The sequence below is a fragment of the Schistocerca cancellata genome, chromosome 4, assembly GCF_023864275.1.
Source record: "Schistocerca cancellata isolate TAMUIC-IGC-003103 chromosome 4, iqSchCanc2.1, whole genome shotgun sequence".
Taxonomy (NCBI): Eukaryota; Metazoa; Arthropoda; class Insecta; order Orthoptera; family Acrididae; genus Schistocerca; species Schistocerca cancellata.
The window spans coordinates 881,218,393-881,235,178 of NC_064629.1; the positions used below are offsets into that span (position 1 = coordinate 881,218,393).

A 16,786-nucleotide genomic window follows, 5' to 3' on the forward strand; every position below is an offset into this window, starting at 1 on the left:
GCACTTGTGGTGCCAGTTTCCTCCAGTAACCTACCAAGGCCTCATTGTTTCCATGCCGCGGTGCCAAAGGTGGACATACCGGCTATTAGATAGGTGGTCATAATGAAACTTCCTGGCAGATTAAAACTGTGTGCCCGACCGAGACTCGAACTCGGGACCTTTGCCTTTCGCGGGCAAGTGCTTACCATCTGAGCTACCGAAGCACGACTCACGCCCGGTACTCACAGCTTTACTTCTGCCAGTATCTCGTCTCCTTCCCTCGCAGGAGAGCTTCTGTAAAGTTTGGAAGGTAGGAGACGAGATACTGGCAGAAGTAAAGCTGTGAGTACCAGGCGTGAGTCGTGCTTCGGTAGCTCAGATAGTAGAGCACTTGCCCGCGAAAGGCAAAGGTCCCGAGTTCGAGTCTCGGTCCGGCACACAGTTTTAATCTGCCAGGAAGTTTGATATCAGCGCACACTCCGCTGCAGAGTGAAAATCTCATTCTGAAAAGGTGGTCATAATGTTCTGGCTGATCAGTGTAATTTGCAGTCTAATTATTTTTAAAAAAGATTAATGAAGTGAAATAAGCGATGTTCATGACACAATGATGGTGATGTAACGTACAATTTCTTCATTATGAGGCTGATATAATGGGAGATCCTGGGAATGTAAGCAGGGATTGGGATGGGAGATGTGTTGAAGACGATGTTGAAGTGGAAAAGGATACTGGATGTCTGTGTAGGCACGAAGTGATAGGTGGCAGGAGATGCGTGGGAAGGCAAGGAAAGGGTGGCTTAGAGCCTTCACTTAGAGTGGGTGTGGTAGGTATTAGTTGCAAAGAAGGGCACATAGTCAAAATCAAATGAGTTTTATCAAGGCCACATGATGCCCGATCGAGCAAGATTCTCGTGGTGCACATCTTGCAAAGTAAGTGACGACAGTTTACATTTTTTAAAGTACAATTAGATGATTGTTTTTTATGGACACTTATTTTCTGTAGAATCATCACATACGATCAAACTTCGTAGTTCGTATTAAAAATTGTAGTGTATTTGCATTGATTAGAGCTCCCTCTAGTGGGATAATGATAGCAAGTTTCTGACAAAGTCATTAAGCTTCTGGAATAGAATCGTAATGTGCAATAAAAATCCGAACTCTCATTTAAAAAATGAAGTTGACTACATTTTCACTCATTGTAGCGTAACTTAGAACGAGTCTAATACTGTTATTTTGCTGCTCCCGTTGTCTGCAACAATTTTACCTGAAAACATTTTTGATGTAAGAAATATATTGCTCAAGATATGCTTCCGAAAAGACTGAAATTGAACAGCCTGTACATTTCTCTTGTCGCTTCGACGCATGGGAAGCAGGAATTTATACTCATTGCGCTCTGTAGATAATATACTCTGAGTACTACATCAGCAGCGTTCGAAAATGGCTCTGAGCACTATGGGACTCAACTGCTGTGGTCATAAGTCCCTTAGAACTTAGAACTACTTAAACCTAACTAACCTAAGGACAGCACACAACACCCAGCCATCACGAGGCAGAGAAAATCCCTGACCCCGCCGGGAATCGAACCCGAGAACCCGGGCGTGGGAAGCGAGAACGCTACCGCACGACCACGAGATGCGGGCACATCAGCAGCGTGGTTAATGTCAGTGATAAATGATACATCGTTCTTGTAGGGCTTGTAACTGTGTGGTAAGCCCGCAATTCCCGCTGAAACGCTTGGGACTCAAGCTGGAAACAACAGTTAACTGGAATCTCCCATAGCCTCCGTAGGCTGAACCTGGGATCTTCCACTAAGGAGCCTGCGCTACTGCATCGACAACAGTCCTCCACAACTCAGTGTTCAGTGTGTGTGTTCCTCGAATGTCTGTTTATACGTCTCTGCGCAAGCTGTTGTTATTTCGATTTTTATCTACAGAATACCCGCAGTAGTGACAAGTAAGGAGGTTAAGAATACTCGTAGGTTCCGGTCTTCTGAAGTGATAGCTACAATAAATGTTTAGTAAAATATTGAAACGCTTAGTTATTCAGAGAAAATACATTACAGAACCTGGCGTATACAGTCACCAACAATTCTACATAACCTAACACATTGCACTGTACATACAAACTGCTACAAACCCTACCCTTAAACTTGTTTGTTTTCCGATTCAGTAAGGTTGTATCGTCTATGTCAAGAGCTGATATGCGTCTGTTAATCATACGTCCTTTTCGTGCGTAAAATACATAATATCACCTTGGCTTGGGAGGCAGCGGGCAATGAACTGAATTCTACATCAGGATATAAATATTCAGGATCGTTATGTATATTGGTACTAGTCAGTTTATAAAGCAGTTTTATGCTACGTACCTTTTCTTTGCAAAATTTCTCAGCTTCTTTTTAATCTAACTTCAGCTTCAGGCTGCAGTTCAGAATACGTCATCAGTCAATTGGATGTGTATAACCATTATGAGTGCTGAGTCTAACAAAATCACAGATTTGATGCGAACCGTGCCGAAAGATAACCACGCAGTCACAAGACTTCTGTAGTTAATAGAATTCTATTTTACGGACTTGGAGACATTTGCTACTGTCGTAACGCAGCGCCATTAGCTCTACGCAAGCCAAGATGAATCTTAAATAATTCGCAAATTAAGTTTAAACTAATTCAAATGCTTTTCCAATGTTTCTACCAGGCTAGGCTGTCAGTTCTGTGTTAGTCTGTCACCTCGAGATGGCACAACGTTTTACTGCCGAAAGAGAGAGAAGAATATTTCAGAATATTTTAAATTTCAGATATTACAATTTATCAGTTTTTTTTCAATTGTTTGGTAACCTACTCTGGATAGTTATCTGTAGATGAGCCTAGTCTTGAAACGTGCTACGCTTTTTTAAACGAAAGGGATAGGTAACAAATTATGTAGTACTAGGTTCCTGGTAACATCATAACGAACCAAATTCCGTAGTACAGTCGCAGACGCTTTATCACTTGTCATGGCAAAATTATTACGCTTACATATCAACGTTCGGCTGCAAATATAAATGTCAGCTCATAAATATCGAATCTGAAGTTCACATTACCGTTTGGAGGTGGCCAGCGTAAAGGAAATAACTGTTCGAGCATCGCTCATTAATATCTACATCTACATCAACACGCCGTAAACCACCGTACAGTGCGTGGCAGGGGCTACCCTGTTAACACTTCTAGTCGTTTCCTCACCTGATCCACTCATAGATAGAGTGAGGGAAAAACCAATGTCTATATGTCTAACTCTTCATATTTTATCTTCGTGATCCTTGTGCTATATGTATGTTGGCGGCAGTAGGATCTTTCTGCAGTCAGTTTCAAATATCGTTTCTCTAAATTTTTTCAATAGTGTTCTTCGAAAAGAACGTCGTCATCCCTGCAGTGATTTCTATTAGAGTTCCCGAAGCATCTCCGTAGGATTTGCGTGATGTTCGAACCTACCGGCAACAAATCTAGCAGCCTGTCTGTGTGTTTAGCTATCTTCTTTTAATCCGACCTGCTGGGGATCCGAAACACTCGAACTGTGTTGAAGAGCTTGTCGCACTGCCGTCCTATATGCGATCTCCTTTATAGATGAACCACACTTCCTAAAACTGTCCCTATAAATCGAAGTTGACTATTCACCTTCCCTACCGCTATCCTCACATGCTCACTCCATTTCATATCGCTTTCCAGCGTTACGCCCGGATATTTAAACGACCTCGCTGTCTCAAACAGGACATTACTGATGCCGAGTCCGGACATTACGGGTTTGTTTTTCCTAGTCATCCGCATTAACTTACATTTTTCTTCATTTAGAGCCAGCTACCATTCATCACACCAACTAGAAATTTTGTCTAAGTTATCTTGTGTCATCCTACAGTCACTCACCTTCCCGTACACCACAGCGTCATCAGCAAACAACTATAGATTGCTGCTCACCTTGTCGGCCATATCATTTCCCTGTATAGAAAATAATAGCAGCCCTATCACACTTTCCTGTGGCACTCCTGGCGATGCCGTTTTCTCTGAACACTCGCCATCGAGGACATCATATTGGGTTCTATTACTGATGAAGTCTTCGAGCCACTCACATGTGTAGGAACCTATTCCGTGTGCTCTTACCTTCGTCGACAGCCTGCAGTGGTACCGTATCAAATACTTGCCGGAAATCTTGCAGTATGGGATCTGTCTGTTGCCCTTCATCCATAGTTCGCAGTATATCCCGTGACAAAAGGGCAAGCTGAGTTTCACAAGAGCGATGCTTTCTACAACTGTGCTGATTTGTGACTGTAAGCTACGATCGATAGGTCGAAGGATGTGAGGGGAATACAGGTGTGGAATACCTCAGATCGTTGTTATATTAACCATGACAGTTGCCGTTGTACTTACAAGGGAACATCCCCATCGCACCCCCCTCAGATTTAGTTATAAGTTGGCACAGTGGATAGGCCTTGAAAAACTGAACACAGATAGATCGAGAAAACTGGAACAAGTTGTGTGGAACTATGAAAAATTAAGCAAAATATACAAACTGGGTCGTCCATGCGAAACATAGGCAACATTAAGGGGACTGTGAGGCGAGGAGCGCCGTGGTCCCGTGGTTAGCGTGAACAGCTGCTGAACAAGAGGTCTTCTGTTCAAATCTTCCCTCGACCGAAAATTTTAACTTTTTATTTTCAGTTTATTTGAAAAACTCTTATGTTTTCATCACTTTTTTTGGAGTGATTATTACATCCACAAGAAAACCTAAATCGTGCAAGGTAGAAGAATCTTTTCACCCATTCGCCAAGTGTACTAGTTAGGTGGGTCGACAACATATTCCTGTCATGTGACGCACATGCTGTCACCAGTGTCGTATACAAAATATCCGACGTGTTTTCCTGTGGAGGAATCGGTTGACCTATGACCTTGCGATCAAATGTTTTCGGTTCCCATTGGAGAGGCACGTCCTTTCGTCAACTAATCACGGTTTTGCGGTGCAGTCGCAAAACACAGACACTAAACTTATTACAGTGAACAGAGACGTCAATGAACGAACGGACAGATCATAACTTTGCGAACATAAAGAAAGCAAAATATTCAGTCGACGGCAGATTTGAACCAAGAACCTCTCGTTCCGCAGCTGTTCACGCTAACCACGGGACCACGGCGCTACTCGCCTCACATTGCCCTTAATGTTGCCTATGTTGGACGACCCAGTTTGTATATTTTGCTTATTTTTTCATAGTTCCACACAACTTCTTCCTGTTTTCTCGATTGATCTGTGTTCAGTTTTTCAATGCCTATCCACTGTGCCAACTTATAACTAAATCTGAGGGGGGTGCGATGGGGATGTTCCCTTGTTAGCACCAGGGCGACGCAGCAACAGGTGATCTACTTTACTGGCGATTCGCGACCTAAAAGATATGTGTAGCGATTACAGTCGGCCTTGAGAGCGGCAACTGGGCAGCGGCGGCTTATCTGCGCTGCGACTGGCGACCTACCTCGATGTCGGGAGAGTCCCTGGAGAGGGCCGCCGCCATGGTCTCCGCCGCACTGCACACTGCACGCTGCACGCAGCTCACTGCCGCCACGACAGCCGCAGCCGCCGCGATAGTGCCCCCCCTCCCCCCTCCCCGCTCCCTCCCCTCCCAACCCCCGCACCTTGAACAGCTCCAAATTACACCATCCGATAAACGCCGACAGGAAACTAGTCACGGTCTAAACACGTTGTCGAGTAGAGCTTCTAGCTTGACCGGATGGAGTTGGTGCTGACTCAAGAAGCGGATGAACGAGCCGTTTATTACGAATGTTCCTCGTCCGGTCAGGGTACGAGACTGATAGACTCTACACTTTGTAAAGGGAAAGTTAGAGCTAAACATCCCGACAACATCGTGCTCATTAGAGATTCAGTATGATCCACAAGAAAAGTACCCAAGCTAGAACGGCAAAAATAACATAAGAATACGGAGACGTGTCCGATGTACCACTCGTCTACATCAACATCTACATGATTACTCTCCTCACTCCCTCCCCTCCCAACCCCCGCACCTTGAACAGCTCCAAATTACACCATCCGATAAACGCCGACAGGAAACTAGTCACGGTCTAAACACGTTGTCGAGTAGAGCTTCTAGCTTGACCGGATGGAGTTGGTGCTGACTCAAGAAGCGGATGAACGAGCCGTTTATTACGAATGTTCCTCGTCCGGTCAGGGTACGAGACTGATAGACTCTAGACTTTGTAAAGGGAAAGTTAAAGCTAAACATCCCGACAACATCGTGCTCATTAGAGATTCAGTACGATTCACAAGAAAAGTACCCAAGCTAGAACGGCAAAAATAATATAAGAATACGGAGACGTGTCCGATGTACCACTCGTCTACATCAACATCTACATGATTACTCTCCTCACTCCCTCCCCTCCCAACCCTCGCACCTTGAACAGCTCCAAATTACACCATCCGATAAACGCCGACAGGAAACTAGTCACGGTCTAAACACGTTGTCGAGTAGAGCTTCTAGCTTGACCGGATGGAGTTGGTGCTGACTCAGGAAGCGGATGAACGAGCCGTTTATTACGAATGTTCCTCGTCCGGTCAGGGTACGAGACTGATAGACTCTAGACTTTGTAAAGGGAAAGTTAAAGCTAAACATCGCGACAACATCGTGCTCATTAGAGATTCAGTACGATTCACAAGAAAAGTACCCAAGCTAGAACGGCAAAAATAATATAAGAATACGGAGACGTGTCCGATGTACCACTCGTCTACATCAACATCTACATGATTACTCTCCTCACTCCCTCCCCTCCCAACCCTCGCACCTTGAACAGCTCCAAATTACACCATCCGATAAACGCCGACAGGAAACTAGTCACGGTCTAAACACGTTGTCGAGTAGAGCTTCTAGCTTGACCGGATGGAGTTGGTGCTGACTCAGGAAGCGGATGAACGAGCCGTTTATTACGAATGTTCCTCGTCCGGTCAGGGTACGAGACTGATAGACTCTAGACTTTGTAAAGGGAAAGTTAAAGCTAAACATCCCGACAACATCGTGCTCATTAGAGATTCAGTACGATCCACAAGAAAAGTACCCAAGCTAGAACGGCAAAAATAATATAAGGATACGGAGACGTGTCCGATGTACCACTCGTCTACATCAACATCTACATGATTACTCTGCAATTAAGTGCCTGTCAGAGACTTCACCGAACCACTTGGAACTAATTCTCTGGCATTCCGCAGGAAACACGAATACTTAAATCTCCCCGTGTGAATTCTGATTTCACTTATTTTGTTACGATGAACATTTCTTCCTATGTAGGTGGGAGCCAACAAAACACTTCCGCATTCGAAGGAGGACATTGGAGACGGAAATATCGTGAAAAAATCTCGCGGCAACGAAAAACGCCCTTGGAAGAACAGTCTTGGCTGCGAAACACGCTTTATTATTATTTTATATTTGGCCGGTAATTCGTTTCACCTTGTTCAAGGTATCTTCAGATTGGCTGGTACAACAGGTGTTAAACACAGAGGCTGCACTCCATGCAAATGTCTCAACAGCCAAAAAACATTGCTAATGTTTTAAGAACATTCCCCTGATATAAAATAGTGTTGAGTACACCGGAAGTCACGTTTAAAATACCGGGTGATCAAAAAGTCAGTATAAATTTGAAAACTTAATAAACCACGGAATAATGTAGATAGAGAGGTAAAAATTGACACACATGCTTGTAATGACATGGGGTTTTATTAGAACAAAAAAAAAATAAAGTTCACAAAATGTCTGACAGATGCGCGTCGTTTGGTGATGATCGTGTGCTCAGCCACCACTTACGTCATGCTTGGCCTCCCATGTCCCCAGACCTTACTTGGCTTTGGAGTTACCTGAAGTCGCAAGTGTATCGTGATCGACCGACATCTCTAGGGATGCTGAAAGACAACATCCGACGCCAATGCCTCACCATAACTCCGGACATGCTTTACAGTGCTGTTCACAACATTATTCCTCGATTACAGCTATTGTTGAGGGTGATGGTGGACATATTGAGCATTTCCTGTAAAGAATATCATCTTTGCTTTGCCTTTCTTTGTTATGCTAATTATTGCTATTCTGATCAGATGAAGCGCCATCTGTAGGACACTTTTTGAACTTTTGTAGTTTTTTGGTTCTAATAAAACCCTATGTCATTCCAACCATGTGTGTCAATTTGTACTTCTCTATCTACATTATTCCGTGATTTATTCAGTTTTCAAATTTATACTTACTTTTTGATCACCCGGTACATAAAAGATTCAGTGGATAGTTGCCCTTGTCTACATCTACATGGATACTCTGCAAATCACATTTAAGTGCCTGGCAGAGGGTTCATCGAACCACCTTCACAGTTCTCTATTATTCCAATCTCGTATAGCGCGCGGAAAGAATGAACACCTATATCTTTCCGTACGAGCTCTGATTCCCCTTATTTTATCGTGGTGATCGTTCCTCCCTATGTAGGTCTGTGTCAACAAAATATTTTCACATTCGGAGGAGGAAATTGGTGATTGGAATTTCGTGAGAAGATTCCGTCGCAACGAAAAACGCCTTTTTTTTAATGATTTCCAGCCCAAACCTGTATCATTTCTGTGACATTCTCTCCCATATTTCGCAACAATACAAAACGTGCTGCCTTTCTTTCAACTTTTTCGATGTACTCCGTCAGTCCTATCTGGTAAGCATCCCACACCGCGCAGCCGTATTCTAAAAGAGGACGGACAAGCGTAGTGTAGGCAGTCTCCTTAGTAGGTTTTTACATTTTCTAAGTGTCCTGCCAATAAAACGCAGCCTTTGGTTAGCCTTCCCCACAACATTTTCTATGTGTTCTTTCCAATTTAAGTTGTCCGTAACTGTAATACCTAGGTATTTAGTTGAATTTATGGCTTTTAGGTTAGACTGGTTTATCGTGTAACCGAAGTTTAACGAGTTCCTTTTAGTACTCATGTGGATGACCTCACACTTTTCGTTATTTAGGGTCAACTGCCACTTTTCGCACCATTAAGATATTTTTTCTAAATCGTTTTGCAGTTTCTTTTGATCTTCTGATGACTTTATTAGTCGATAAACTACAGCGTCATCTGCAAACAACCGAAGACGGCTGCTCAGATTGTCTCCCAACTCGTTTATATAGACAAGGAACAGCAAAGGGCCTATAAGACTACCCTGGGGAACGCCTGAAATCACTTCTGTGTCGAGTTTTAAGAGACTTCGCGCCGTGCCATTGCACTCCGAATGTAGCGCAGTCCAAGGGATGCCAAAAACGGGATCAGGCCTACAGAAACGCACCGACGGCAGCCTATGTGGAAGTTGAACTTTTTACAGATTATTTATTGGAATATGGGCTACAACTTAACACAGGGATTTTACAAAATTTTAGTTCATTTATTAAAGATGATTTTTTTTTCAATTGTAATGAAAACTCACAACACTTTTTTGCAATTTTTTATTTATATATTCAAAAATATACAGTTTTTTGGAAAAAGGCTGTGTTAAATTATGCAGAAGGTACTGTGTAACATTTACTGAAAGTTTGAAACAAATATGTTTGGAAGATCCTTAGAAAACATGTAATTAGTATGAGAAAATAAAAGTTTTGGGAATCGAGCGACAAAGATTGGATTAACTTTTTAGTGCATTCCAGGTCCATAGGATGGATTATCTTCATCCTCTGCAAACTCCTCCTCCAGCTTCCTCTTGTTCCTCCTCCTGTTTACTCTTGCTTGTATTTCTAGACTCTTTACAGCCCTGTCTGCAGCCCGAAGGTGTTCCTTGTCTAAAGCAAGCATCGCTCGTACCATGTTAGAACCTATCTTCATTCCCATATTTCTAAATACCTTGCACCTTACAATGTTGCCATCATTGAAAGTCGCAACAGCATCATACACACCAAAGTGAAGTGTTTCTATTCCAACAAATACAGTCTTGGGGATTCTCGACCATATAACACTATTTACACTTTCATTGGGGTTTTGAGTTTTTCCGTGAATACACTTTTTCAACAGTTCAGGTGCTGCTAAGTCTCTGAAAATAGGTTAGCCACAACACATACTTTATCTCACATCATTAAAATGTACCTGTTGAACACGGACGTTAATAATAACACCATTTGACAGCAGTTTAACAGCGCCACAGTGGGTCACGCCCATGTAGAAAACATTTCAAAAAAATTTAAAAATAGTTGTAGTCTTCGGAATTGAATAAATTATATATCTATTAAAAGGTAATAGTCTGCAGATTCAGAAAACGCAAAAAAGTAAAAATTGAACTTTTGATGATTTTGAGCCTTTCCGGAGCCCCTTAAACAAGGCGAAACGCGATATTGGCAAAACATAAAATAATAAAGCCTGTTTTGCAGCTAAGACTGTCGGTATCTTCAGAAAATTTATCACTGTTTTGCTGTATCATCCCGCCATGAACTGGAAAAAGTTCAAAAACACCTCTTTCAATAATTGCCACCTCAATTCGCGTATCATATCCTAGACACCCCCTCGCCAAATTCGCGATAGTACGAAAAGGGTTGCCCTTCATTGAACTTTTTCGATGCCCTGCGTCAATCTTAATTACTTGATGCGGATCCCACACCGCACAGCAATATTCCAGAAGAGGACGGACGAGCTGGTGTAGCCAGTCTCCTCAATAGACCTGTTGCATTTTCTGAGTGTTCTGCCAATAAATTCGTACTCTTTGGTTCACTTTCCCAACAACATTTTCTCTGTGATTTTTTCCAAAATAAGTTATTCGTAATTGTAATCCCTAAGTATTTAATTTAATTCATAGCCTTTAGATTTGCGTGATTTAACGTATAGCCGAAATTTAGCGGCTTCATTTTAATACTCATGCGAATCCCTTCACGCTTTTCATAATTTAGATTGAATTGTCACTCTTCGCACCGCACAGACATCTTGTCTGTCATTTTACAATTGGTTTTGATCATCTGATGATTTTACAAGACGGTAAATGACAGCATCACCTACAAAGAATCTGAGCTTCTTTGATTGCTTCCTAAATCATTTACGTGCGTCAGTAACAGCAGAGGCCCTGTAAGACTTCCTTGGGGAACGTCAGATATCACTTCTGTTTTACTCGATGACTTTCCGTCAACTACCACGAAATGTGACCTTCCCGACGAATCCAGGCGCACAACTGAGACGATATTCCATAGGCACGTAATTTGAGTAGGAGTCGCTCGTGAGGAATGGTGTCAAAAGCTTCGTGCAAATATAAAAATATGAAATCAACTTGACATCCGCTGTCGATAGCACTAATTACTTCGTGAGAATAAAGATCTAGTTGTTTTTCACAAGAACGATATTTTCTGAATCCGTGTTGCCCATTTATTTATAAAACTCTGCATCTGTGTACACTCGATGCTTGAAGGTTTACGGACGTAAAGACTCCAGAAGCACAAGTCGCTGAAAAAGCAGACCCATGTGAGAGACAACATCATGTAACAGACACTATCATCTAAAAGACAATACCATGTAACAGACAACACCATGTAAGAGACAATGCCATGTAACTGACAATTATGACCAGAAAATTCACAAGAGTTGTAAATGAAGTTTTATTTTGTAAAAGCTACAATATTCTTGTAGCAATATACACTGCTGGCCACTAAGGCTGCAATACCAAGATGGATGGGAAATAATGGGAAGTAACTAAACTTCAAGTATTGTACGTACACAGTGTAATAGGGAGAATACGTGATTAAACTGGTACATACACTCCTGGAAATGGAAAAAAGAACACATTGACACCGGTGTGTCAGACCCACCATACTTGCTCCGGACACTGCGAGAGGTCTGTACAAGCAATGATCACACGCACGGCACACCGGACACACCAGGGACCGCGGTGTTTGCCGTCGAATGGCGCTACCTGCGCAGCATTTGTGCACCGCCGCCGTCAGTGTCAGCCAGTTTGCCGTGGCATACGGAGCTCCATCGCAGTCTTTAACACTGGTAGCATGCCGCGACAGCGTGGACGTGAACCGTATGTGCAGTTGACGGACTTTGAGCGAGGGCGTATAGTGGGCATGCGGGAGGCCGGGTGGACGTACCGCCGAATTGCTCAACACGTGGGGCGTGAGGTCTCCACAGTACATCGATGTTGTCGCCAGTGGTCGGCGGAAGGTGCACGTGCCCGTCGACCTGGGACCGGACCGCAGCGACGCACGGATGCACGCCAAGACCGTAGGATCCTACGCAGTGCCGTAGGGGACCGCACCGCCACTTCCCAGCAAATTAGGGACACTGTTCCTCCTGGGGTATCGGCGAGGACCATTCGCAACCGTCTCCATGAAGCTGGGCTACGGTCCCGCACACCGTTAGGCCGTCTTCCGCTCACGCCCCAACATCGTGCAGCCCGCCTCCAATGGTGTCGCGACAGGCGTGAATGGAGGGACGAATGGAGACGTGTCGTCTTCAGCGATGAGAGTCGCTTCTGCCTTGGTGCCAATGATGGTCGTATGCGTGTTTGGCGCCGTGCAGGTGAGCGCCACAATCAGGACTGCATACGACCGAGCACACAGGGCTAACACCCGGCATCATGGTGTGGGGAGCGATCTCCTACACTGGCCGTACACCACTGGTGATCGTCGAGGGGACACTGAATAGTGCACGGTACATCCAAACCGTCATCGAACCCATCGTTCTACCATTCCTAGACCGGCAAGGGAACTTGCTGTTCCAACAGGACAATGCACGTCCGCATGTATCCCGTGCCACCCAACGTGCTCTAGAAGGTGTAAGTCAACTACCCTGGCCAGCAAGATCTCCGGATCTGTCCCCCATTGAGCATGTTTGGGACTGGATGAAGCGTCGTCTCACGCGGCCTGCACGTCCAGCACGAACGCTGGTCCAACTGAGGCGCCAGGTGGAAATGGCATGGCAAGCCGTTCCACAGGACTACATCCAGCATCTCTACGATCGTCTCCATGGGAGAATAGCAGCCTGCATTGCTGCGAAAGGTGGATATACACTGTACTAGTGCCGACATTGTGCATGCCCTGTTGCCTGTGTCTATGTGCCTGTGGTTCTGTCAGTGTGATCATGTGATGTATCTGACCCCAGGAATGTGTCAATAAAGTTTCCCCTTCCTGGGACAATGAATTCACGGTGTTCTTATTTCAATTTCCAGGAGTGTAGTTTGGGAGTATGCACGGTGCGTAAGTTAGCAGACAGAACTGACACTGCTGGCAGCAGCAACGGCTGTAACCCGGTTAGGCTGCTGCTGAGTAAGTGTTTAAGGAGACCACACAGCTAAGGTCATCTGCCTCCTATTCACTCTGCAGAACAGAAGCAGTGTGCCCATTCTCTCTGCGTATAGAGGAAATTCTGCGTGCAAAATTGAGAAAGTGTTGTAAATGTTTGCGTAACTTGTCTCTCATGAGAAGCATGGAAACCAGCGCGGTATTCACCTAGCGCGACGTGGAAAACAACCTAAAAACCTCAACCAGCCTGGCCAGCACATCGACCCTCGTCTTTAATCCATCGGGCGGATTTGATCCATGGCCGGCGTACCCGGGAGGGTACTGGCTAGCCATCGAGTCGAACTGAGCTTGGGTGACATACTGCTTCGACACTGTGCAGTAGCTCACCAACTACAGTAGCTGGTCGGTGGTGACGTGTCTCAGCAACCCGCGGCCAGGTGCCTTCAGTGTGTGAGAGATCTGGAGAAGTTGCTAGTCAGAGCAACGGTCGAACACACATTGTCCAAATTTCCCGATAGGCGAACCACAGGTGATCATGTTCGTACCCAGCGGCACTGCATACACTACGCGCATGGTGCTGCGTCCGCGCGGTAGTGTTCTCGCTTCCCACGCCCGGGTTCCCGGGTTCGATTCCCGGCGGGGTCAGGGATTTTCTCTGCCTCGTGATGGCTGGGTGTTGTGTGATGTCCTTAGGTTAGTTAGGTTTAAGTAGTTCTAAGTTCTAGGGGACTGATGACCATAGATGTTAAGTCTCATAGTGCTCAGAGCCATTTGAACCATTTTTTTGTTGCGTCCGCATGAAAATTATAAATGTAATCTGGCAACGTTTATTTTCCTCGAAACCTCCAAACGCGGATACTTCCATCGTGATGCTGTATGTAGTACCGGGACGCGTCTAGAAAGTCGCCATCTCTCCCTGTTGCCGCTTGAACGGAGGCACAACAGTGGTCGTCGTGCTGACAATCTATGGTGCTTCAGGCGTCGTAGCAAGTTTCTGTGCTGCCGTACTTTCTTGTCCTATTCGTCTTTGAAGTACAAATGTGACGTTTCAGTGAAGTGATTATGCCACAGTGGAATAGAGCACTAAGTACACCTGAAAAGCGTGCTGCAAACAAGTCAAGTGCGTTATCTGAATGTAAAGTGCTGCACTGCTGAGAAGGCCCGGCTCCAGGGATTTGCCACTCCGTGAGGAATTTTCAAGTGTCCCCCTCCCCCAATTTATTTTCTGACTTAGTCAGCCTTTTACACAATGTCATTCATCTATGACGTTTTTTTCACGCATTACGCTTACTCATGCGTCTTCTTGACGTACATACGTATTTAAGCCCATAGCCAGGTATGGGTCACCAGTCAGTGAAACAGAAGTGCAACGTATAGAGTGTAAAATACTCGTATTTTGAGTTATAACTTCAACATTATTTACGCAACCAAAATTACTATGTCATTCCCGCGGTATGTAACTAAAATCCGTTCACTTCTTCTCGTTCGGTCTAAGGCGCTGCAGTCATGGACTGTGCTGCTGGTCCCGGCGGAGGTTCGAGTCCTCCCTCGGCATGGGTCTGTGTGTTTGTCTTAGGATAATTTAGGTTCAGTAGTGTGTAACCTTAGGGACTGATGACCTTAGCAGTTAAGTCCGATAAGATTTCACACACATTTGAACATTTGTTTTCCTTCTCGTTCCCTGAGCAGAGGCGGGGTGCGTAGCGAGACCTGTAGCAACTAACTCAGCTGAATACTACATTGTCGACGGTATCGTCGTCGCTTCTGCTGTACAAAGTGGAAGGTTATAGGACAGAGAGTGGCTTACAAATGAATGTTTCATTCGTTGCAAAAAAGTGTATTAATAGTTGTAACACCGTAGCTCAAATGCTCTACTGATTTATTTTGTCTTTTGTTTTATTTAATGTTACATCGTTGAGCTTCTGTAAATGTGTTTGATTGAATCGATAACACAAAATTGTATACTCCTTTCTTTGTAAAAACTTTGATGTCTTTTAGAGTGTAGGAAGTATAATCTCTGAAACATGTAAAATATGAGCAAATTATATGTTTTACCTTTGTCATATAATCTTTGGTTATCTTTAAAATTAAATAATTCTATTTAAATAATTTTGTGTAGAACTACCCATATGTGCAAATGTTCTGTTTTATTTAATATGTTTGGTTGCTGTTATGTAAACTGCTGATCTTCACTTAGGGTTCTTAGTTATTTTATATGTAAAAGATGGTGTCGTTCCCCTCCGGAACGGAACTTAGTAGCGCGCGCAAAATGTGGTTGGCATGGATAGAAAGGTGGAACAAATAGTCAGTCGGGGACGAGCTACCAAACTATCAACTGCTCATGTAAAAGTTGTGTATTGTGCTGGTTCCGAGAGAGGCTTTTTCTGACGCTTTCCAATGCCTCGTATGGACGGATAAAGAGCTGGAACTGTTCTGAAATTGGTATCTATTATCGTCACCAAGAAATGACATAGTCCAGCAATTCTACCTGCAAATCCACCTACCAACATGCAATCGCCACCACATTGCGCAATCACTGTAATACCCTTACTTACGATAAGGGTTTTATATTTCGCCTAACATGATGCTGTGACTACTTTGATGATGGTCAAACGACTGAAAATGGGTGTATAAATAAAGTGTTTTACCAGCAGCTCAAGGCGATAATTTGACATTTTCGAAATAATTTAGAGAAGCGTGACACGAAAATGAGCCATGTGTATGGTGTTAATTGCGCATACAAAGGAGAGGGAGTGGTCAGGGGAAGGATGCCATACATCTTTCCACGTGTAAAAGACGCCTTAGTCACGAAGTTTGGATTCAAAAGACTATGGCATGTATGAGAACTGCATATTTTGCTTATTCTTTCTCTATTTAGTACAAAGTGTTTTTTTCAGCGTCAATCCTACATGTATTTCAGGAGTTTTTAGGACATCATATGCTGAGATTTATCGTTATTTAATTATTATAAAGTTTTCCGCTTTTGTAGGGGCTTTCAAGTGCCTTCTTTGTTGCCTGTTTCACGATACCGTAGACCAGGGCTTCCCAACCAGGACCCCTAGGGGTCCACCGGCTCTTTCTAGGGGGTCCGCGGCCACCTTTCACCAAATCGGGCAAAATAATGAGTAAAATTATTGAATAAAAATGTGAAAATCAAATTCATCTTTTTTTTTCGTGTGAAAAACATATGTACTTTTACTTCAGGTCGTATCCCCAAGCAGCCTTTGCGGTTCCTAAATGAGAACGTATACACAGTTTCGTGCCGGAGAATGCGGCTTCTTTGATCGACTGTTTAGCAACAATACGGGGGTCGTTTGTGCGCCGGCTCACGGCGCTAGATGCGCAGAAACCTTTTACGCATGCGCGTAGCGAGCTTTGTCGACCAATCACATCTCTCGCTGGCACGTATGCGGCCCCAGGCATAATTATATGTTAAACTTGCCTTGTCAGTGCACTACCTGTTTCATAAGTCGATTTTTGACCAGTTTATTACTTCTAACATGGATCGGTGGCTGAAGTCAGGATCATTGAAGAAGGCTGCAGTTTCTCCATCGCCTTCACAACAAGGGAAGTTT

At 44.1% G+C, this 16,786-nt stretch overlaps 1 protein-coding gene across 1 annotated transcript in view; it reads right to left on the reverse strand.

Annotated features, from left to right (window-relative positions):
- LOC126185038 (dihydropyrimidine dehydrogenase [NADP(+)]) overlaps positions 1-5,526 on the reverse strand; it is a 330,209-nt gene extending 324,683 nt beyond the window's left edge. The window contains exon 1 of the mRNA XM_049927785.1: positions 5,465-5,526. Coding sequence (XP_049783742.1) covers positions 5,465-5,503 — 39 coding nt within the window. The 5' untranslated portion in view covers positions 5,504-5,526. The remainder of the gene's footprint in view (positions 1-5,464) is intronic.
- Between the last annotated feature and the right edge of the window lie 11,260 nt (positions 5,527-16,786).